Here is a 25,206-nt window from a genome sequence, read left to right as displayed (position 1 = left end):
AAGTTAGAAACTTGAGCCTACATTTTTACTTTTCCGTCAAAAATGTTAAATTATCTCTCATTTTTTTGTTTTCTGCTTTTCTTTCAAAGTATAAAGTATTTTTAAGTCCTACTACGTCACACTCACTTTGACAGTTTTCGATCGACAGGTTTACTTTAAATAATTTAGTGTACACTGTAGTTATAATTGATTCAAAAGAACTATATAATCTGATATTGAAATCCAATTCCCTTATTGGATAAAACAAAAGCCACCAAGAAACAATGACATTCAATATAGAGGTACATGCCTTCGCACTGGTAGATAAATGTGTCCTTATAGTGAATTCGGAATTTTTGTACTTGGTGAACACTTTCAGGGCGACGTTCACCTCAAATTTTATTTTTCTTCATAGTAAATTAAAATGATTTTTTTTTTATGTAAACAGACATATAGTATGTATCAAAGGCAGACAACTAGATTATGCCTTAATAATTTTGGATATCATATTTTAACAAACAAAACTGTAAACATGAATCCGTTTATAATAATGTCGGTCGTTCAACTGAATACAATATTGTTTCACTCAGTTCATTGCAGCAAATCTCTTAATAGCTGGATTGAATTGACGCTTTGGATGTACTAGTGCAGATTCCCAAAACACGTTTTGTGCCAATTGAGTGTCGCCTGATAATTGTAAAGCAATACCAAAAAGATTGCAGACCATAGATAGTTGATACCTTTCCGCGTAGAAATAGTATTCATTTTTCAACCGTTCTAGATCTTTGAGGCAATCGTGACATTGTTTAACATTATTGAGTCGATAATGACATAGAAAATTAAGAAAATAAGGATATGCTGGAGATTGATAAGTATATATCCCATTACATGCTTCAGATTTCAGTTCATCTGGTATTAGTTCAGAGTTCCAGAGGAATAACATATTTTCTATCAGCAATATTTTAAGTAGAAAAGTAATATTCTTCCTCTGGAATAATTTCAGATTTACCAATTGCTGCTGATTATGATCCATATTCCTATTATTATACAGTTTTTCGGGACTACATTTAGATATAGCATAAGCGATAACGTGTAAAGCGTTATTATATTGTTTTGTCTTGTAAAAATACGAAGCTAACATCATCCATCCCGATACAGCATCATGATAGATATTCTGTAGCAAAAGACTAAGACAGGATGTGTACTTCCTGTACTGGCATTTATTATTACTGTTGCATGTGTTCAGTTTTATACCCTCTGCAAGTGGTGTACAGCATATTGACATATAGTACGAAACTATGTATTTAATTGAAGATTTTTCACATGAAAATATTTGCCTAACTGCTCTTTTAAATAAAAGGCTGCTACCTGTTCGAAAGATAAAGTCAGGCGCCATGACATTTGCCAGTGTAAGTAATTTAGAGTTAACAATTTTTTGAAAGTCATATACATGGAATTCGTTTGGTTCGATTGGAAAGTTTATTGTTGGAACGCGAAATTGGCATATTTGGTCTGAAAATAAAATGCATCGCCAACTATAACTTCGCAAGATATATAGATTTTCTAAAAGTATTTCTCGAGCAGGTCCCTCTATATTGTTTTCAAACATGTTATTCTCTGGAATGAAATAATGCAAGCAAACTGAATGTTCAACACAATAAACCAGTCGGTTAAAACAACGCATGAAACACGGTATAAGATTTTCAGCTTTCCACACGGATTGTGGTAGTTCCTCCGATATCCAGAAAATGATTGTTTTCAGGAAATATGAACAGAGTAAATCTTCACATTTCGAGAATTTAGCTATTACATCTTTCGTAAGAATTTTTAAGAGAACGTAGCATACTAATTGGGTATGTGTAAATGTATTCATCAACAGTTTTTCACCAACCGAAAAAGATATTCGCCATTCTAGATCTTCCTTTGATGATTCTTTAACTCCTATTGGCACAAAAATTACTCCATGCTTCAATATCATTTGTTTGACACTATAGCCTGGCCATGAGTTATTCGATCTTGTTATCCATTGTTCCGCAGTTGATATCCATGTTTTGCAATGAAAGCAATAACAGCGGTCATAAATGTCTTTAGTGTTAGATATGCAAGGTCCATGAATTGTACTTACTTGACTTCCATCAATTTTATTAAAAAGACTAAAGATCTTAAAAAGACGTTGTTTAAATAATTTACTCGAACAATAATGTCTACCATCAATTTCGTCACAGATATTAATGTCGAATAATGACTGCCGATCCGTATGCTCCAGGAGTAACGTAGTAAAACCAGGCTTTACATCATCGGTTTTCATTGAAAAATATGTGATACCTGTATATAAACGTGGTTTTATATCTTCATAAACTTCGACAAATTTGATAACATGCATTAAATCTAAATCACTGTTTTTCAAATCGAGTCCTTCTCCAAAGCTACCACTTGTAATTAATGCTTCTTGGTCGTTGCAAAACAAATTGTCCCTGATAGTATTCATCAATCTCACTGTCTTAACATGATCTTCTGATCCTACTATATTCTGACACAGATAACGATATAGAGCCGTTGATATGTGTTGAGTTTGGGAGTCTGTAAATACAAAAAAAATATTCAAAATGTACTTGATTATAAAATAGAAAAATTATAAAAAAAAAGTTAGTACATTTACGAACAATTTGGAATAATTGTATTGCGGTTGCCGTAGACAGTGAATTCAATAGGCAATTAACGTGTGAAATTCATTTTTCCAAAATGTAACACGGAGAAAAGATGTTTTCTGAATCACGAAAACGATTCAGAAAAAAAACCAATAAGAAGTTTCTTTTTCGATAAATAACATGCAATGATTCGGTAAAATGACGACCCTGTCATTCAAATGTCTTACTCCTTCTTTGAAGTGCCTATTTGTATGAACGAAAATGTTGGATATATGTCAATGAGACAGCAACCTAACGGCAAAACAGAAATACACGAACAGAGTTGTTAATCGTCCTAGACAAAATGTTACTCAGTTTTCCTACAACTTCAAACAAAATGCACACACAACAAATCAATTAGCACGATTAGAAACTATACAACTAAATATGCAGTACCTTTTCATTCTTTCGTTTGTGATTTTATCAGTAAATGCTTGTACTCTTATATATCGATACTTGATGTCGATTGTTAGTATGTTATTATGTTTTACTGTTAAATTTTTATCCCAGGTTAGCTGATGTTACACCGGAAGCAAAAAATAAAATAAACTCTTTAAAATTACTATTTAAAAACATTTTTTTTTATCAAATAAATGCAATTTTGGACAGAACTTGAATTGTTCTATGAACAATTTGGTGTTAATTGATTCATTGATTGGTATTTGCCTTACGCCATATTAGCTGGTCTTAATTGTGCTTTTTGCACAGAAAATTAATAGTTTATAATTTTTAATGTAATGTTCTGTTAAAAACTTTAAATATTTTAATGAAATATTAATTGCTTAAATTGTGTGGCAATCAACTTACACCTCTGACATTTCATTATTTTATCAAAAAACTTGGCCTGGAAAACAAGATATTTTATAAAAATAATCTGATTCTAAAAAAATAAAATATTTTTTATTCCTGCATAGTCAATTTGAATTAAATCAAAATATTACCATAAAAATCCGATTTTTTCTTCTGTTTTACTTTTTAGATCGATATAGTAAATAAAAAGTAAAATAACAAATATACCGAACTCTGAGGAAAATTCTAAACGACAATTCTCTAAGGAAATGGCAAAATCATTGTACCTAGAAGTATCAGTTTGTTAAAAAAAACCTGAGCCTTAGTTGGAGGCCGAGTGTTTGCTAAGTTAATAAGGTTATAAAACAGAAAAAATAGAGATAACAAGAGTATTAGACATATATCGAAAGTACAAATATGGGCATTATTACACTGATAAATTATGAAAGTTTTTATTCTTATATATTTCTTATGAGTCGTTTTGTTCTATACTGTAAATCAACAATAAGTATGACGTAATAAGTTAAAAGGTTAAACACAAATCGTTCAAAGTTGATACTTATGCATTCTATATTTCACTATTTCACCCTGGTCATGTTCAAAATACAACTAATAGAGAAGCAATAACATACTAGTTAAATGTGAAATTGACATACCAGGTTTATATTGTCAACCCTGATTGTCCATCCTATCAAATAAAGCAAAAATAAATATGTGTTCAATGCTAGATTGACATTTGAAGTCAATTACGTTTTTTGAAAACCTATAAAATGTAACGTTGTTATATAATTGGGTTATCAAAACTTAAATATCCGAAAACATCAACCGCGAGCAACAATGGTAACCTTTGTGGCGAGTGATCGCAGCGAACTAAGAAATAGGCTTTACAATGTGTCGAGCGGAGGACATTTTTTTCGTACCTCAATTGCATTTAGTAAAGTTTCCTATTTTTGATCTTATATTGAGATTATTTTGCTTATCATTTTTTTTAAAGGGAGAAAGATGATAACACAATGTTGACTGTTGTACCCCTATTTTTGACATGTTTACCTATTGTGTCTGTTTGTTTTGTTCACGCATCGTTGTCAATATAATGGCATTTGACGCAACTGTCATGCAAGTGAGAGAACTAGCTAGCTATAAAACCAGGTTCAATCCATCATTTTCTACATAAGGAAATGTCTGACAGTTGCTATCAATTCGCTTGATGTGTTTGAGCTTTTGATTTTGCCATTTGATTAGGGACTTTCCTTTTTAAATGTTCATCGGAGTTCAGTTTGTTGTGTGATTTTACTTTTTAGACATTTTGAAATTTCTCTCTATCGATGATAGCGCTTGACAAAAGGGCAAAATTTAGATTAAATTCATTTCGGAACAGTCCATAATAAGCAGTCGGTTGACAATTTTGGCTACTTTGACTTATTTGTCGGTGTTATTATGCTGAACACTTTTGCTGTTCTTTTTCTCCCAATCAATTAAGGTCTCTACAAACACTTAAAATGGAAAACATTATCTTTTAACGATAATTATACTTGATAAGAATTCGGTTGACTATTTCGGTCATGTTGAATTATTTTTAAATTTTTGATACGATAGCTGTTTTTGCTATTTTCTGTTTCTCACTATATAGTACGTGTGTAAAATTGAGTAAAATTTACCAATTAATGACAAATTGACAATTTCGGCTATTTTGACTTATTTGCAGATCGTTTTTTGTTGAAATCTTTTGCTTTATCCTGTTTCTCTCTATATATAACGGTTAAGCAACAATGAAGGTAAAACTCGTTCAATAACTCATACAAAGGTTCAAATGACTATTTCGGTCATGTTTAATTATTTGTCAAAATAGATAAAATTGAGAATGGAAATGGGGAATGTGCCAAAGAGACAACAACCCGACCATAGAAAAAAACAACAGCAGAAGGTCACCAACAGGTCTTCAATGCAACGAGAAATTCCCTCACCCGGAGGCGTCCTTCAGCTGGCCCCTAAACAAATATATACTAGTTCAGTGATAATGAACGCCACACTAATTTCCAAATTGTACACAAGAAACTAAAATTAAAATAATACAAGACTAACAAAGGCCAGAGGCACCTGACTTGGGACAGGCGCAAAAATGCGGCGGGGTTAAACATGTTTGTGAGATCTCAACCCTCCGCCTATACCTCTAGCCAATGTAGAAAAGTAAACGCATAACAATACGCAAATTAAAATTCAGTTCAAGAAAAGTCCGAGTCTGATGTCAGAAGATGTAACCAAAGAAAAATAAACAAAATGACAATAATACATAAATAACAACAGACTACTAGCAGTTAACTGACATGCCAGCTCCAGACTTCAATTAAACTGACTGAAAGATTATGATTTCATTATATGAACATCAGGCACAATCCTTCCCTTTTGATTGTCCACGAAAAATCAATGAACATGGCTTAATTTCTATTGGTTATTGCACAAGAAACATAGAGCGCATACGTCGACAAAAAGATATCCGAAAATCATGTTTGTAATGACATTTTACATGTCTAACTTGAATATTTATTTTGTCGACGCCTGCTCTCTAAGTTTCCTGGTCCTAAATTTGTCTGAAATCTGGCTGAATTTGTAAAGTTTCTCAAAATCCCTTATTTTGACCTAATTGGGATGCAAGAATGAACGCTTAAGAAAACAAATTGAATGGCTTATAAATTTGTGAACACCTCCGGAAGAGGATAATGAACTTTCGGATATTTAAACGGATTGTCTGATAGTATTGTTGGACAAGCGTTGATATTCAAAATTGAACCATTTATTTTATCGCATTCCTTATACTTCAATCCATATAACACGATGAGTGTTATTCACATTATTTTCTACATATCATTTGTATTGTGTAAATTGTATTACATCATTCATTACATATACAGTGTATGTAAAGTGCGGATCCTAAAATATCATTTTCACTGTATATGCCATAAATTTCTGATGTAGAATGATAAATAAACAGACAATTTATTTTTTATTTTTGAAGAAAATGAAGAAAATGAGTTAAAATGAATATGTTTAGAAATAAATTATACTAGTAAGACAATGTAAGAGATGCGAATGGGGTTTTATCGCACTTAAAGCCATCCAGCTGTGAAATATATACCGAAATAGGTGAATATTTAGGACATTTCACGAACAGATCGTGCAGGTGATTTAAAACTAGCAGGTAAGAAGTTGTTGCAGAAAAATAGTCATTTCAACACAATTATTAAAGTTGTATAACCATTGATAACGTAGAATAGGTTTTGTCATTCAGTTTCTTTATATTGAACTAAATTCCATTATGATGCTTTCTTTATGCGAGTCATGTAGACTGTCGAATAATGATACTATACTTTCATTTATACTGTAGAGCGATTCATTAGATTGAAACGAAATGGGGGTTTCTTGAAATGGAACTTGTTTTCCCTAAAATTGTGTGATGGTGTTGTTAAAACCTTACCGTAAATTTACTGTTCCTATTATAAATTTATTGTACAACTTTATGTAAACATTGTTAACTTTTTATTATTCTTTCCTTTGTTTTTACAATCGGAACAGATGTGAATTGTTTACTTCAAATGAAGTACACCAATGACGTCATAACCTATTTTTGTTATGACGTCGGCTCTGGGTTTGGTAATTTAGGTAAATGGTAAGCCAAAATGGTAAAAATGGTAAGCCGAAATGGTAAATGGTAAACCATTTTGGTAATGGTTTACCAAAGTATAAATACGGTGGAGAAAACCGATAAGACTTTAGTACGACTTTACCCTGGGCAAGTAACACACGCTAATTCCAAGCGATTTAAATATACATGTACCGAAACCATTTACCAGACTATTAAAGTAGTAACCAGACTATTTCCGTATAATGTGGGCTTGTTAGTTCCTTAACAAGTGAGAAACGTTATCTTTTTACATTGAATTCAATTTACCATTTGCCGATTACCAAGCTATAGTTCGTAAACTTTCGAAATATAGTTCCGCTATCCATTTTCTTTAATACATGATATTCTAATAAAGTAGGGTATTTATTTGTTAGACTAAAATACTGTTAAGTTATATACTATTTGTATGAATTGTAGATATTTAGCACATCTTACAGATAATACAAGTTGATTTTTATTTAACGAGTCTGTTATTCTTACAAAAACCTTAACAGAACTAAACTAAGATCTACCAGAATACCACTAAGTACCACAAAACCTATACAGAACCAACCTTAGATCTACCGGAATACCGCAAAGTACCACGATACCAGAGTACCACGCTACCAAAGAAGGGTCGCCAGTTATAACTTCAGTTCATATATACTTATCCATGTTATAAAACACATTCTTATAGCAAAACACTAAGGATTACACATTTATAGTTTAACACCAAAGCCTAACCGCTCGGTTTTCGTTACAGTATTGTATATGCGGTGCATTTTCACTATATGAATTTTAAAAAAACGTATATCTATTAAAGTTTTAATTTTGCCGACTTGCTCAAACAAAAGATAAAGTAAGAGATGGATTTTATAAAGTTTAACTTGCGGAGGAAAGTTTGCTTTAAAACTCTTATAAATTCAATAGAAATAACATTTATTTCAAATGTATTCTATTTAATTTCTTATTAATCGTAGGGATCTTTATCCTTGGTTTTATTTATCCATTTCCATGACACTTCATCCCTAATTACGTACATCTTGATATAGATTAAACAGTTGGTTTTCCCGTTTAAAGGGTTTTACACTACGACCCGTTATAACTTGCTGTTCGATGTGAGCCAAGACTCCATGTTGAAGACCGTATTTTGACCTATAATGGTCTACTTTTATAAATTGTGACTCGGATGGAGAGTTGTCTCATTGTCATATATGACATCTTCTTATATATCTATCTATGGCTCAAACCGAAACTGGATGGGATAAAAAGGGGTGTTTTCAAATCGTCCAATGTTGCCTAACCGGTTACGCGGATAGTCGTTCGACCGACTAACCGGTTAACTGGTAGTTTTACTTCATTTTTGAGAGCCTCACCTATAGTACACTATAAATGTTCGTTTTCATAATACGATGAATTTAAAAAGAATAGAGAATGGAAATGGGGAATATGTCAAAGAGACAACAACCCAACCAAAGAGCAGATAACAGCCGAAGACCACCCGTGAGTCTTCAATGACGTTTGTCCTTTTGCATTATACATGTTAGAAGGATTGTCTGCGAGGAATACTGGCGAAGTTTGACTTTTAATAATCCAATACCACAGTATATACTATGGCGTTTGTAATATCTTCATATTGAAAAAAATAAATAACCTTCTTGATCTCTTCGAATTAAAATGATTCTTTTTCTTTCTCTTGATGTCTCAGAAAATAATGTGGGGTGTTTCAATTTGAAATTATTAAGCCAGTTGCATCAAGTACACATTAATTACATTCACCTTGATTTTAGTACAATTTTTTGAGTTGACCATTCGTTTAAAGTATGACAAAGCCTTGCACATTCAGATGTAGGTCTACGCAATATCAAAAATAAAATAATGAAGAAAATTCTAAAATTTAATCGGATTACTGATTTAAAGTAATTGTTTAAAAAACATGTATACTACTTATGTTTACTTGAGATCTAAATACGAGCTAAAAGTTTGAGCCAAATCAAAAGGTTGAAAAATCTGCAAATTCAATAACACATGTGGAAACACACATGATGGTAGTCTCACAAAGCAAAAATCAGCTAAAAATCTGGAGGCGTATAGAAAAATGTCCGTATAATTGTGATTTTCAACAATTTTCAAAGTTGTAAACCCTTGATTTTTGCAAAAATTAGCAGAGCGGAAGGAAACTTTAACTTGATCTGTAACTCATCATGAGTAACTCGCATACCAAAAATCAACCCAATCTCTGAAAGCGTTAAGAAAAAAAGTCTGTATAACTGTGATTTTCAACAATTTATCAAAGTCCATAGCCTGTAATTTCGACAAAAATAAGTCGAGCGGAACAAAACTGACACTTGATCTGTAACTCATCTTGTTATACTCACATGTCAAAAATCATCCAAATATCTGAAAGCCTTTACAAAAAAGTCCGTATAACTGATTTTCAACAATTTATCAAAATCCAAAGCCCGTAATTTCGGTAAAAACTAGCGGAGCGGAGCGGAACGAAACTTAAACTTGATCTGTAACTCATCATGGTTAACTCACATAACAAAAATCAGTCCAATATCTGAAGGCGTTTAGAACAAAAATCTGTATAATGGTTTGTTGCGGAATGACAGAATGGCGGAATTTCGGACAAGAGTAAAACTATATGGCACCGACAACTTCGTTGCGGGGCCATAAAAATATGTTCTGGGAGAACTTTTCACAGACAATTTCTATATAATTTGTTCAATCTCTATACAATAAGTTCCACACTTTACATGGTGAAATATGTACTGGGTTGGGGGAATATGTACCTGACCTAGTGAAATTAGTTCCGGATTTGTGAGATTTGTTCCTTACCTTCTGAAATAAGTTCTTGGTTTGTGTGTTGATCCTGAACTGGTAAAATAAGTTTTTTATCGGTGAAATATGTTCCACTGGTTAAACAAGTTATCTTATATACTGAGCATTTGTCAGCAGTCAGTTTACAGCTATCATTCAAGTGAATTATTAAAATAAGTATTATATTAATTGTACAATAAATAAAAAGTGTAAATCATCAAATTTGTATTCTTCGGAGTATAGCAATGTTTTATTATATAATCGTAAATGATATCAAAATGACACATTTGAGACAAAAAAAGAGTAGAAAAGGAATTTTTATCTTCATCCTATTGTGACAGTTATGCCTTCAATTGCAATTGTATCCCATGCAAGCACACTCGGTACAGCATTAAGCTTGCATTATGGTTCAAGTGTAACAAGAAGCATTATATATTAAATATTTTTGATTTCTATGAAATAGGTTCATATTCGTTTAAAACAAATATCACAGGAACTTATTTAACTTTTAATATTAATTTGAACAAAACTCATAGGAAAATTTGAAAATATCATAAATACCAAAGTCATCAATTAAGTTTTTTCATTTGTTACAAGTCCATTTATCACATAAATCTACAATAAAAATTCCTCGCATCTTCGAAAATTCTACATCAGAAATGATTGCACTAATAGTGATAATTCATCGCATCTATAGTTAAAATTGATCGCTTTCAATAATCGATATGCTATATTATGTTGCTTTTGTAACACTTATTTGAACTTTAATGCTGTTTTGTACATTAAAAAGACATATCACAATGAAAATATGTTGAAACTTAACTTCAAATCAATTATTTTGGTATTTTCGAAACGTAAACAAATACAGTTTTCCCATGATCCTTTATTCTACAATAGACATACTCGCATATGATAGTGAAAATGAACTACCTGCATTCGCACTTAAGGTGGCACGGTAGTATTTGCATTCCAGAATTTAGGTTGCTCTTTTGTGTACCCTACTTAGGTAAATGTATATAAACAGTGTGATTGGACAAAAAATACAGTATCAACATAACATACTTTCCCAAATTGAGGGATGAATGAGGTGTAGAAAAATATGAAATAATTTTACATACAGATGAAAATGAATTTTTGAGAATTTTTGAGAATTTTGTATTCACTGCACCATAACAGACCTAAAAGTACTAGTGGCCTTAGGTTTTTAAAAATAGCAAAAAAAATACACGGTCATGATACATATTCAAATTCATTTCTGAATAGTAAAATGGAAGTCCTTCAGTTAACTGTGAATGTAGAATTTTTTGCAGTGTTAGAAAGTGGTGAAAATTCTTAAAAGGCTATCATTATCCCTTATGGGCCAGGAAATACTACCGTGCCACCTTAAGGGGGATATATATTTTTACACTAAATCAATAAATGAACATTTTTTACCTATACAGTTTGTAATTTTATCAATAAAAAGTTGATTGAGGGCAACTATGATAAAAACAAGCCTTAAATTCCACCCCTGAGAGTAAAAATTGCTGATTCAGCAAATTTTGCCTGATCTGTAGGTAATAATGTAAAAATTTACCTAGAAAGTAGAACTTCATTAGTTATATGTAACTTGCAATACATTTTTAATAATAAATACTCGCTTTAACTTTTCGCAGTGTCTGACACATGTGCAACCACTGAAATTTGAGACGCGACATTCTTCAGTTGCATGTACATCCTATTATTTCACCGAAATAAATAAATTGCATAATTTCTTATTTTTTTCAACACAAGTACAGCTATACTAGTTTTCTTGAAGTTTAATTTGTAGTTCTGATGTAACATTACACCAGTAGGAGCTTTTGGGGAACCAGTAAGTGGTTAAGGGGTCCTTACTTATTCATTTAGCTCTCATATTGGTCTGAAAAAGAGATAGAAATAGGGGTTTCTATGCATTGACTAGACATTATTTTTGACAAAGAATGTATTTATGATGTTATATCAGCAAGATTAAATGGTTTATTCATTTTCCATGCAAATACCATTAGTTGTTAAGATTTTCTGACAGTGAAAAGCACAATAAAGGCAAATTGATCAAGTAAGGGGACATAATTTAACTTAATGCATACATGAGAAATAGACAAACAGTCAACTTAGAGATGTATTCTAGTACATGTATTGTCAAACAGATTTTTGAATAATAGTTAACTGCAATCTAAAGACTCTTGTTGTATTGCCCTTATAATCTGGAAATGTTTAAAGTAATATAAGGCATGCTGTAAAATGTGGAATGGACTTTAATATCAGTTTTCATGTTTTGGTGCTTAAACTGTTTCTTTCAGTCAGATTAACCATAAACAGAGTTGGAAATCCAATAATTCCTCCTGAATCACCATGTTTGACTTCTGTGTTGATTTGAAACATCATATATTTGGGTTTTGTTCACTCCTTAAGTAAAAATGGTAAGATGAAAAAAAGTTAAAATCTGCCAGATGGGGTAGGGATGTAATGTTTCATTTTTTTTGGGTAAGAAATGATTGCAGACTAGTATTCTTTATTGAAATATGTTCCAAAGTAAGAAGTCTATGCATCATAGGTGTCATGACTGGTTTCAAGTTTGTTATGTCTTGGTTAAGGTGGCACGGTAGTATTTGCATTCCAGAATTTAGGTTGCTCTTTTGTGTACCCTACTTAGGTAAATGTATATAAACAGTGTGATTGGACAAAAAATACAGTATCAACATAACATACTTTCCCAAATTGAGGGATGAATCAGGTGTAGAAAAATATGAAATAATTTTACATACAGATGAAAATGAATTTTTGAGAATTTTTTTAAATTTTGTATTCACTGCACCATAAAAGACCTAAAAGTACTAGTGGCCTTAGGTTTTTAAAAATAGCAAAAAAAGTCAACGGTCATGATACATATTCAAATTCCTTTCTGAATAGTAAAATGGAAGTCCTTCAGTTAACTGTGAATGTAGAATTTATTTTTTGCAGTGTTAGAAAGTGGTGAAAATTCTTAAAAGGCTATCATTATCCCTTATGGGCCAGAAAATTCTACCGTGCCACCTTAATATACACTGATATATTATACAAAAAATGATAGCCCTGCTCATTGATGCGTTTACATGAAGCTGGCCGATATGTAATCATATTAACAATAATGAAACAGAAACCAAATAAAAGTATCCGAAAATAAATGAAATGATAGATATTTTTAATAGAGATTATTAAGTTTGACGTTTTATCTACATAGATCCCTCCCCCAAATTACTTAAAAAACACTCATGTTAATTTATGATATGGCGTAGCACATCATACCATTTTGGAAAGATTAAACTTGTTTGTCAGTCTTACTATTATCTTTTGAAGTAATCCCGCATTTCTTTGTTATCTTTTTACCTAGTATGAAATAGTTAGAATATATATTTTCTACTGTAAATATCTTTTTCGTAATATGATCACTGAACTTTTGTTTTGAAAGAAACGTGTGTTTTATTTGATTTATCTTTTATCTTCTTACTTCTTATGTATTAATTCATATTTAAAAAGAAAAACTAACGACAATATGAACATAAATGTAACAAGATATCAAATTATTATATAGAAAGATATATACAAATTTTTACATACCTGCCATATTAGTTAGTCTGTTGACCCAGACGTTTAATTTGCACTTATTTTGGTTTTGCCGTCAATACGTTTCTAATTTTAGTTTCTTTTAAGTTTCACGCTTTTTTCCTTTTTCCTTATTTTTTTTAAATAATTATTTTGACATGATATAAAAAAAATATTTTACATTGCTTTTTAATTAAAATCAAAACAAAAGTTGAATTAAAACTAACGCTTACAATGGACCTCAATGAAAACATAATCCTTTTAAATGCTACGAATAATACGAGTGTGAACATGTGTCCTTGTACTTTCTTCTTTTCCAAAAATGGATTATAAATTACTACTGTGTAACATCGTTCTAAGACTTTTTCAATATCAAATAGATATACCAAGATGTGGTATGAGTGCCAACGAGACAACTCTCCATCCAAGTCACAATTTATAAAAGAAAACCATTATAGGTCAAGTTACTGTTTTCACCACGGAGCCTTGGCTCACACCGAACAGCAAGCTATAAAGGGCCCCAAAACCACTACTAGTGTTAAACCATTCAAACGGGAAAACAAACGGTATAATCTATATTAACAAAAACGAGAAACGAGAAACACTTATGAACCACATTAACAAAAGACAACTACTGAACATCAGATTCCTGACTTAGGACAAGTGCAAACAATTGCAGCGGGTTTAAACGTTTTAATTTACCAAAACCTCACCCTTATCGAAAACAATAGTGTAACATAGAAAAACACACTATGCAATATCAATTGGAATCGCTTAACTCCATCAAAGTTTATTTAAAGTTTACATTCAGTTAAAGAATACAAAAAAATATTGCCAATATACAAACGTATATACAAAATTATTGCAAACAACATTAATTTTCAACGCATAACGCTTTATAAGTTTACAACTATATATCAAATAATAGTTAAAAAGCAAACTTCCAGAAGAAATTTTAAAAACTGCATGCAAAAAAAAGAATATATAAAAAACATTATTTTTTAATCGTATCAAAAGTCATAGGTACTTTTGCACAGGACAATTGTTTTTCTACTCGTCCGCCTTTTTCTCCCAAATTTCCACTTTTTTGTTTTCTATTAATTTCAATATGAACATACATTTTTTATATTTTGAACATTCATTACTATAAATAAAGTGTGTTTGCTTTTTACTATCAATTCTAAGTTTACTAATCAATTCACGGCGGTCATTGATATTATATATATACAACCTCTCTCTCTATTTAATATACTTAGTGAACCGATGGATTTTTGTAACAGCCGGATTTTATGAGTGGAGAATATCAGAAAATGTATCAAAAGTCATAAGTACTTTGGGACAGGACAATTGTTTTTTTTAACCCGGCTCCTCCTTTTTTTTCAAAAATTTTCCTTTTTTTGTTTTCTATTAATTTCAATAATGTTAGCGTTTAAATGTATATTATGAACATTCATCACTATAAATAAATAAAGTGTATTCTGCTTTTTACTATCAATTCTTTATAAAGACCCTCTATATTTAATAAACTCTGTGGCCGCCGTGGATAGTAAACTTGAAAATGATAGCAGATGGCAAATAAACTTTATTGTATGTATGGTCAAAGACTTCAGAGTGTACAGAAAAACGCAAACCGGAAGTCTAGTCTGACTTAAAATTTTGTCCAATGACAGACACAATATCCGGACACCTTTTTTCCATTTTCCTCCCAAAATAACCCATACGGAATAATCATAAGAATGGATGACAAATGGGACTTTGCAGGGTACCTACAGAACAGAACACAAAGGCATGATGATTAATTTATTGTGAAAGGAAGAGAAGCGACACACAAAATGAGGTCTTCTCGTTTAATAGTATAGATATTCGATTCAACGGATTACTTTAATTTGGAACGATATCATACATGCCGTTTTTCTACGATTTTTCCTTTTTTCCCTTGTCTCTCTAATATAATACCCATTACATGTATGTAAACGATATTTAACGTTGAATTGTATAAAAGTAGAAAATACAATTATATGATGATTCATAACATTTTATACGCGAGTTTTCAAGGAAGACTGCACCACCTACCAGTAGCGGTTAATTCGTTTTGAAAATCCTTTTTATGTCTCTTCATATAATTACCTTTCGCAGCATGTGTTTTTGTCTCATAATTGAGGTTATTCCTTCGCAATATGTTGTCACGAACTGCTTAACTATTGATCAAAATGATGTCCAACAGTTCAAATTAATGCAAAACATTTGTAGCGTATTCCGCTATATTTCCAGAGAAGATCCCAGGAGATAGAGTATACCTAGATCCCTAACCTTTAGTTACACCATTTACGACACCTCAGAAATACCGAATTCTCAACACATAATAAAACTAAACTAGTGGCTAAAAAATCAATAATAAATTCTACCTTATGGAGACAGTCAAAACCAAAGTTAAAGCCATTATAGACACATGTACCTCCCATATCAATAAATGTAATTACTAGTATTGTTTGATTAAACATATACATTAATAAAATACAGTTTTCCCAGTTTTATGCACAGGTACGAGACATCAGTGAAAATTTATGGAACGCCATGACTGCCTTATGTTAATGATCAGCATTATATGCAGTGCTCACACCATTATATTAAGTGCTCACAACATTATATTAAGTGCTCACAACATTATATTAAGTGCTCACACCATTATATGCAGTGCTCACACCATTATATTAAGTGCTCACAACATTATATTAAGGGCTCACAACATTATATTAAGTGCTCACACCATTATATTAAGTGCTCACAACATTATACGTTTTTTGTTGTATGATGAGATTGTTGTATGATGCGATTGATGTATGATGAGATCATTCGGTAAACATCGTTTTTTTGCGGAAATTACCGAATCCATAATTTGTAAATTACGGTAATTCCCAGCAAACAAATTTAAACAGTTATTAACGTTTGGTGCAAAATAACTAGTTTGTGAATTTAAATTCTTTTAAGAATATAATTCGGACTACGCCGCATTTTTGCGCCTGTCCCAAGTCAGGAGCCTCTGGTCTTTGTTTTTCTTATATTATTATAATTTTAGTTTCTTGTGTACAATTTGGAAATTAGTATGGCGTTCATTATCACTGAACTAATATATATTCGTTTATGGGCCAGCTGAAGGACGCCTCCGGGTTCGGGAATTTCTCTTTACATTGAAGAACTGTTGGTGACCTTCTGCCGTTGTTTTTTCTATGGAGTCGGGTTGTGGTCTCCTTGATACATTCCCCATTTCCATTCTCGATTTTATGCTATACATAAAAGTCAAATTAGTTTCGACAATTTTCCATTTTTTCCCCCGTGAGTGATCCCTATCCATGAGAAAGAAGCCCAACAGAAACAATCAAGATCCGCCGTCAAAAGTAACTTTCCAGATAACGAAAAAAATATTCAGATATGAAATTTTCAACCTTTGAGATTGATCCTAACATGGGATATGGAAAAAAAATTGGTAGCAAAAATAACAGAAATCCTCAGACTATAGACAAGCTTGTATGTGAGAAGAATTAGAACGCCAATCACAACAACGAGAAGAATTCACAGTAAAACAATACTAGAAGTTCTCCATTAATATAATTATATTACAATTATATATTGACATAATAATGAGTATCTTTTTTTGTGCTTCCGTTACAAAACAAATTGTGTGGACTTTAAATAAAATCAAAGAAGTGCTCAGCAACAAATAGCATTCCTATTTTTTGTGTTGTTGCTATCATCTGGACCTAAACACAAATTTGAATCTTTTTTCGAGGTCCATTGTTATCAAAGAAGTGCGATCTAAAAGATATTATTCTTCTATGACTTGTAGTCAAGGATTTGTATAGGAAGAACTACTCTAATCATTCACTTCTTAGTTTCATCTTTTCCTTACTTATTTCAATCAGTTTTAAATATTGTATACTGCCTTATGATCACATGACTTTAATAACTGTTTAAATTTGTTTGCTGGGCATTACCGTAATTTACAAATTATGGATTCTGTAATTTCCGCTAAAAAACGATGTTTACCGAATGATCTCATCATACATCTATCTCATCATACAACAATCTCATCATACAACAAAAAACGTATAATGTTGTGAGCACTTCATATAATGTTGTGATCACTTCATATAATGTTGTGATCACTTCATATAATGTTGTGACCACTGCATATAATGTTTTGACCACTTCATATAATGCTTTGACCACTGCATATAATGTTGGGAGCACTTAATATAATGTTGTGAGCACATAATATAATGTTGTGAGCACTTAATATAATGTTGTGAGCACTTAATATAATGATGTGAGCACTGCATATAATGGTGTGAGCACTTAATATAATGTTGTGAGCCCTTAATATAATGTTGTGAGCACTTAATATAATGGTGTGAGCACTGCATATAATGTTGTGAGCACTTAATATAATGTTGTGAGCACTTAATATAATGGTGTGAGCACTGCATATAATGGTGTGAGCACTTAATATAATGTTGTGAGCACTTAATATAATGGTGTGAGCACTGCATATAATGGTGTGAGCACTTAATATAATGTTGTGAGCACTTAATATAATGTTGTGAGCACTTAATATAATGGTGTGAGCACTGCATATAATGCTGATCATTAACATAAGGCAGTCATGGCGTTCCATAAAAATTTTAGGGCAATAATAGCTGGCCGACTTCGATCATTAAGGATATATTTGCCGCTTCGTTTGATTGGAAGCCTTTCGTGATATAAAAAATAACTGAATTTAACATAACTGGCTGCTTTAACATGTAGATTAGATGACCTCAGCCTACTTTCACAGCGATCTTACAATGTAATCCTCCAACTTTTCTATCTTTTTACAGTATATAGATGTTATCCCATGAATAATCTGTACCCTCTTCAAATGGACGAAACAAGAAATTTATCCTTCAATATTTCACCGACTTTCACATTGATTTTGCGATTAAATTTGATCACTCACACACAAATAAAAACCAGTTGTTGCTTGTCTTCTTGGTTTTTTTTTCAATAAATTTAATAAAGATTTCTATTAATAAAATTGAAAAAAATATCATGTTAACACCCAGTCTTTGATAGAACATTGAAAAATGATTTTAAGTTGGTCCGTATGACATGTCAACCAAATGATATGAAATTTTGAACACATGTTATGATAGTCAAGAGAAAAACTATATATAATAACTTTATAAAATTTTATCTTAAGCTACTTTTAGATTTTATAGCGCCATCTACTGGAAATACCTCAATTTCCAAAACAATCTACAAAAATATCACAATTTTGGTACTCTAAATATGCTATATAGGGTTATGTTGAACTGGTATTTGAATCGATTTTTATCACAAGCATTATTCGTCCTTCGAAAAGGAGGGACAAAAGATACCAAAGGGACAGTCAAACTCATAAATCAAAAATAAACTGACAACGCCCTAGCTAAAAATGAAAAAGACAAACAGACAAACAATAGTACACATGACACAACATAGAAAACTAAAGAGTAAGCAACACGAACCCCACCAAAAACTAGGGGTGATCGCAGGTGATCCGGAAAGGTAAGCAGATCCTGTTCCACATGTGGCACCCGTCGTGTTGCTTATGTGATAACAAATGCGGTAAATAGTCTAATTCGGTAGATCACATTCGTAAAAGGGAAGGGGATTGTAGTTACAACGTAAGGAACATATCCGTGAAACGGTTATTTCATAACGGACAACCAACTCGTGATGGCGTCCGTAAAATTTACGGAGGGATGATTTCAACTTCACCATTTGGAACTCTTGGTTTAATAGCTTCCTTGTGAGCAGCAACTTTGTCGAAATTTGACAAAATGATAAAGCTTGAGTATAGCTAAATTTTTGGGCTGACCAGTCTAAAAAGGGCATTTTGAACATATTTTGGATACTTGGTAAAAAGATCAACAAAAGGACATGAAATCTCTTAAAGTACTATGATTTAAATAATTCTATAAAGGTTGACATGTGTACTACAAGTTTTATGATTTTCTCGCTACATTGAAGACCTGTTGGTGACCCTCTGCTGTTGTTTTTTATTTGGTCGGGTTGTTGTCTCTTTGACACATTCCCCATTTCCATTCTCAATTTTATCTCTTACACCGTAACCATGGCAACGGTATAAAAATGGGTTATTTCTCGCAATAATCTGTGTATTTAATCATGAAAACTTATTAATCTTTTGACACTATCTTATGATATTTGGCATGAAGGTGTATTACACTAAGACAGTATACCTGAAAAAATTAACAGCCAATTGACCTTTACCTTTGACCTCAAGGTCAAAATATTTAATTTTTCTTTTTTTTTTTACTAGAGCACACATTTTTCATTTTGTTGAAGAAGTATTTTTATACTTGAAACACTATGTCATCACCTTTATATGATGTGTTGTGTACCATAGATAATGACCTTGATATTTGACCTTCCCGGGGTCATGTCCCGCTCCTTAATGACGTTGCTATTTAGATTTATATTTAAAACAATCAGAACCTAACTTTTGACTTATTTGCAGATCGTACTTTGTTGAAATCTTTTGCTTTATCCCTTTTATCTCTTTATATAACGGTTAAGCAACAATGAAGGTAAAAATCATCTTTTTCGTTCAATAAATAATATATAGTTTCAATTGACTATTTCAGTACCGGTCATGTTGAATTATTAGTCATTTTCTAAATTTACCCACTGTTTTACAGGTTATAAAAGCCTGTAGAAAAATGTTTGATATCGTAAAATGAATATTTTTTTCCAAGAGTTGAAATCGAATGGTGGTATGACCATCTTGGAACGGAGCTTGTTTATAGTATCCATGACAACTGTCATTTTACATCATATTTATAAAAATTTAAAAGTCTTTTCGAATAAATCTCAATTAAATATACCATGTGTTTCAAATTTCATATTGTAAATGGACACACTTCAATTGTCCATAGTTGATTAGAAAAAAATATGTTAAAACCTAACATTCAATCACAGCCCCAAAGGAGAAGGTTTGATAAGGCCATAAAATGGTCCCCTTGTTTAGCTTAAATTTAAAATTGGGATTTATTGACCAATATTACAATGAATCATAGCTAATATAGTGATTAGATAGAAATTAAGTCTATTTATATATGCTGACAATTTATGTTCCGGCGTTTTATTCATGACGTCAAAAATAGAACTAGTTTTGATTTTCCAAGAAAAATCAATGAACATGGCTTAATTTCTATTGATTATTGGACAGGAAACATAGAGCGCATACATCGACAAAAAAGATCTTCGAAAATCATGTTTGTGATGATATTTTACATGTCTAACTTGAATATTTAGTTTGTCGACGCCTGCGCTCTATGTTTCCTGGTCTTTAATTTTGATGAAATCTGGCTGATTTTGTAAAATTTCTCCAAAATGCCTTTATTTTGACCTAATTGGAATGTAAGAATGAACGCTTTAGAAAACAAATTGAATGACGAACACATCAGGAAGAGGATAATGAACTTTATACGGATTGTCTGATAGTATGGTTGGATAAGCGTTGATATTCAAAATTGAACAAAATATTATAACGCACTCCTTATTCTTCAATCCATATAACACGATAAGAGTTATTCAAATTATTTTCTACATATCATTTGTATTGTGTAAATTTTATATCATCATTCATTACATATATTATACAAAAAATGATAGCCCTGTTCACTGACGCGTTTACATAAAGCTGGCCGATATGTAATCGTATTACCAAAAATGAAACTGAAACCCAAATAAAAGTATCCGAAAATAAATGAAATGATAGATATTTTTAATAGAGATTATTGAGTTTGACGTTTTCTCTACATAGCTCCCTCCCCCAAATTACTTAAAAAACACTCATGTTAATTTATGATATGGCGTAGCACATCATACCATTTTGGAAAGATTAAACTTGTTTGTCAGTCTTACTATTATCTTTTGAAGTAATCCCGCATTTCTTTGTTATCTTTTTACCTAGTATGAAATAGTTAAAATATATATTTTCTACTGTAAATATCTTTTTCGTAATATGATCACTGTACTTTTGTTTTGAAAGAAACGTGTGTTTTATTTGATTTATTTTTTATCTTCTTACAAGTGCCTTTTACATTATTGTATTCATATTCAAAAAGAAAATTAACGAGAATATGAACATCAATGTAACAAGATATCAAATTATTATACAGAAAGATATATACAAATTATTACATACCTGCCATATAAGTTAGTCTGTTGACTCAGCCGTTCAATTTGCACTTATTTGGGTTTTTCCGTCAACACGTTTCTAATTTTAGTTTCGTTTTAGATTCACGCTTTTTTCCTTTTTCCTTATTTTTTTTATATAATTATTTTGACATGATCTTTCTAGTAATATGATCACTGAACTTTTGTTTTGAAAGAAATGTGTGTTTTATTTGATTTATTTTTTATCTTCATACAAGTTCATTTTACATTAATGTATTCAAATTTTTAAAAAAACTAACGAGAAAATGAACATCAATGTAACACACTATTAAATCATTATGTAGGAAGATATATACAAATCATTACATACCTGCCATATTCATGATATTAGTTAGTCTGTTGACTCAGGCGTTCAATTTGCACTTATTTGGGTTTTCCGTTAATTGGTTTCTAATTTTAGTTTCGTTTTAGATTCACGCTTTTTTCCTTTTTTCTTACGACATAATTATATATAACTATTTTGACATGATCTAAAAGTTTTTTTTACATTGCTTTTTAATTAAAATCCAAACAAAAATTGAATTAAAACTAAAGCTAAGACTAACAATGGACCTCAATGAAACTTTGTTAAAATGCAATGAATAATTCGAGTGTGATCATGTGTCCTTGTACTTTCTTCATTTCCAAAAATATATTATAAATTACTACTGTGTAACTTTTTTTTAATATCAAATAGATATACTAAGATATGGTATGAGTGCCAACGAGACAACTCTCCATCCAAGTCACAATTTATAAAAGAAAACCATTATAGGTCAAGTTACTGTCTTCGCCACGGAGCCTTGGCTCACACCGAACAGCAAGCAATAAAGGGCCCTAAAAACATTACTAGTGTTAAACAATTCAAACTGGAAAACAAACGGTCTAATCTTTATTTAAAAAAACGAGAAACGAGAAACACTTATGAACCACATCAACAAACGACAACTACTGAACATCAGATTCCTGACTTAGGACAGGTGCAAACAATTGCAGCGGGTTTAAACGTTATAATTTACCAAACCCTCACCCTTATCGGAAACAATAGTGTAACATAGAAAGACCCACTATACAATATCAATTGGAATCGCTTAAATCAATCAAAGTTTATTTAAAGTTTACATTCAGTTAAAGAATACAAAAGCATATTGCCAATATACAAACGTATCTATAATACTAAAATTACGAGGTCCAATTTGTCAGCCGTCATCGGGTAAAAACGACAAATCAAAGAATTCAACTCTATATAGAACTAATATAGGACAATGGTGTAGATTAAAAATTACACCACTCCAGACCCTTTTGTTTTCCACATAATTAGTATTGCCAATAATTAACAAGTTCCGGGTCGAATCCGATATCGATACCAATAGTATATTCACCTGTTAGCTATTACCTTATCTGTACGTTCCGCATTTGACAGGAGCACCATAAAACGGTGTATTTAGGATTTTGTTATATACACGGGTCATAATCAAAGGGCTGACACTACTAAATTCAATCATTATCAAATTGTTCCCTATTGTAGTTTTATTCAGCAATCAGCAAGACTTTCTAAGATAACTAATATAGGACAATGCTGTTGATTAAAAAATACTCCATTCCTGGATAGCCAAGACCTTTTGTTTTCCAAATAATTAACATTAGTACCAATAATTGATAAGTTCCAGGTCGACGGGTTCAAACAGAAAGATTTGAAAGCAGAGAAAACTGTGTATCTTATAATCGACATGTCTTTATCTGATGACAATACCAATTACTAAAATAAGGCTTAGGCATAGTTATATACTTTAATTCAGTCACGGACCCACGATATCACGGGTGTGTACTTGTATACAAAATTATTGCAAACAGCATTAATTCTCAACGCATAACGCTTTGTAAGATTACAACTATATGTCGAATAATAGTTAAAAAGCAAACTTCTAGATGAAAAGTTAAAAACTGAATGCAAAAAAAAAGAATATATAAAAAACATTATTTTTAAATCAAAATTTAACACACTAGATAATAAACCTTTTCAATAACTCGACACAGACTAATGACACTTGCAGTTTACAAGTGAAACAGGTGAAGCAGAGGGGTGACATCAAGGTAAAAGAAATCATTCAGGAATAACATTAAGTAAATACTAGAACACACCCACGAAATTGCGGGCATTCAGGGTTTGGTTGAAAGTATGTAAAGTGTTGTAGGATGAACTTTTGTAAAAGATTTAATGACTGAAAAATTGCAGGAAAGGTATCAAAAGTCATAGGTACTTTTGCACAGGACAATTGTTTTTCTACCCGTCCGCCTTTTTCTCCCAAATTCCCACTTTTTTGTTTTCTATTAATTTCAATATGAACATACATTTTTTATATTTTGAACATTCATTACTATAAATAAAGTGTGTTTGCTTTTTACTATCAATTCTAAGTTTACTAATCAATCCACGGCGGTCATTGATATTATATATACAACTTCTCTCTCTATTTAATATACTTAGTGAACCGATGGATTTTTGTAACAGCCGGATTTTATGAGTGGAGAATATCAGAAAATGTATCAAAAGTCATAAGTACTTTGGGACAGGACAATTGTTTTTTTTAGCCCGGCTCCTCCTTTTTTTTCAAAAATTTTCCTTGTTTTGTTTTCTATTAATTTCAATAATGTTAGCGTTTAAATGTATATTATGAACATTCATCACTATAAATAAATAAAGTGTATTCTGCTTTTTACTATCAATTCTTTATAAAGACCCTCTATATTTAATAAACTCTGTGACCGCCGTGGATAGTAAACTTGAAAATGATAGCAGATGGCAAATAAACTTTATTGTATGTATGGTCAAAGACTTCAAAGTGTACAGAAAAACGCAAACCGGAAGTCTAGTCTGACTTAAAATTTTGTCCAATGACAGACACAATATCCGGACACCTTTTTTCCGTTTTCCTCCCAAAATAACCCATACGGAATAATCATAAGAATGGATGACAAATGGGACTATGCAGGGTACCTACAGAACAGAACACAAAGGCATGATGATTAATTTATTGTGAAAGGAAGAGAAGCGACACACAAAATGAGGTCTTCTCGTTTAATAGTATAGATATTCGATTCAACGGATTACATTAATTTGGAACGATATCATACATGCCGTTTTTCTACGATTTTTCCTTTTTTCCCCCTTGTCTCTCTAATATGATACCTATTACATGTATGTAAACGATATTTAACGTTGAATTGTATAAAAGTAGAAAATACAATTATATGATGATTCATAACATTTTATACGCGAGTTTTCAAGGAAGACTGCGCCACCTACCAGTAGCGGTTAATTCGTTTTGAAAATCCTTTTTATGTCTCTTCATATAATTACCTATCGCAGCATGTGTTTTTGTCTCATAATTGAGGTTATCCCTTCGC

The 25,206-nt window shown here is 31.5% G+C and overlaps 1 protein-coding gene across 4 annotated transcripts in view; it reads right to left on the bottom strand.

Annotated features, from left to right (window-relative positions):
- Nucleotides 1–359: 359 nt before the first annotated feature.
- Nucleotides 360–25,206, bottom strand: part of LOC139523538 (uncharacterized) — a 41,681-nt gene continuing 16,834 nt past the window's right edge. For 2 of the 4 annotated variants that reach the window (XM_071317640.1, XM_071317641.1), the window contains exon 2: nt 360–2,559. In XM_071317640.1, the coding sequence (XP_071173741.1) occupies nt 566–2,559 (1,994 nt within the window). In that variant the 3' untranslated portion in view covers nt 360–565. Of the gene's footprint in view, nt 2,560–21,787; nt 22,034–22,129; nt 22,207–25,206 lie in introns of those variants that run through there. The other 2 variants (XM_071317638.1, XM_071317639.1) reach the window with 2 other exon arrangements.

This window comes from Mytilus edulis, chromosome 5, assembly GCF_963676685.1.
Source record: "Mytilus edulis chromosome 5, xbMytEdul2.2, whole genome shotgun sequence".
In the NCBI taxonomy this organism is placed as follows: domain Eukaryota; kingdom Metazoa; phylum Mollusca; class Bivalvia; order Mytilida; family Mytilidae; genus Mytilus; species Mytilus edulis.
This window is presented reverse-complemented; position numbering and strand designations above follow the sequence as displayed.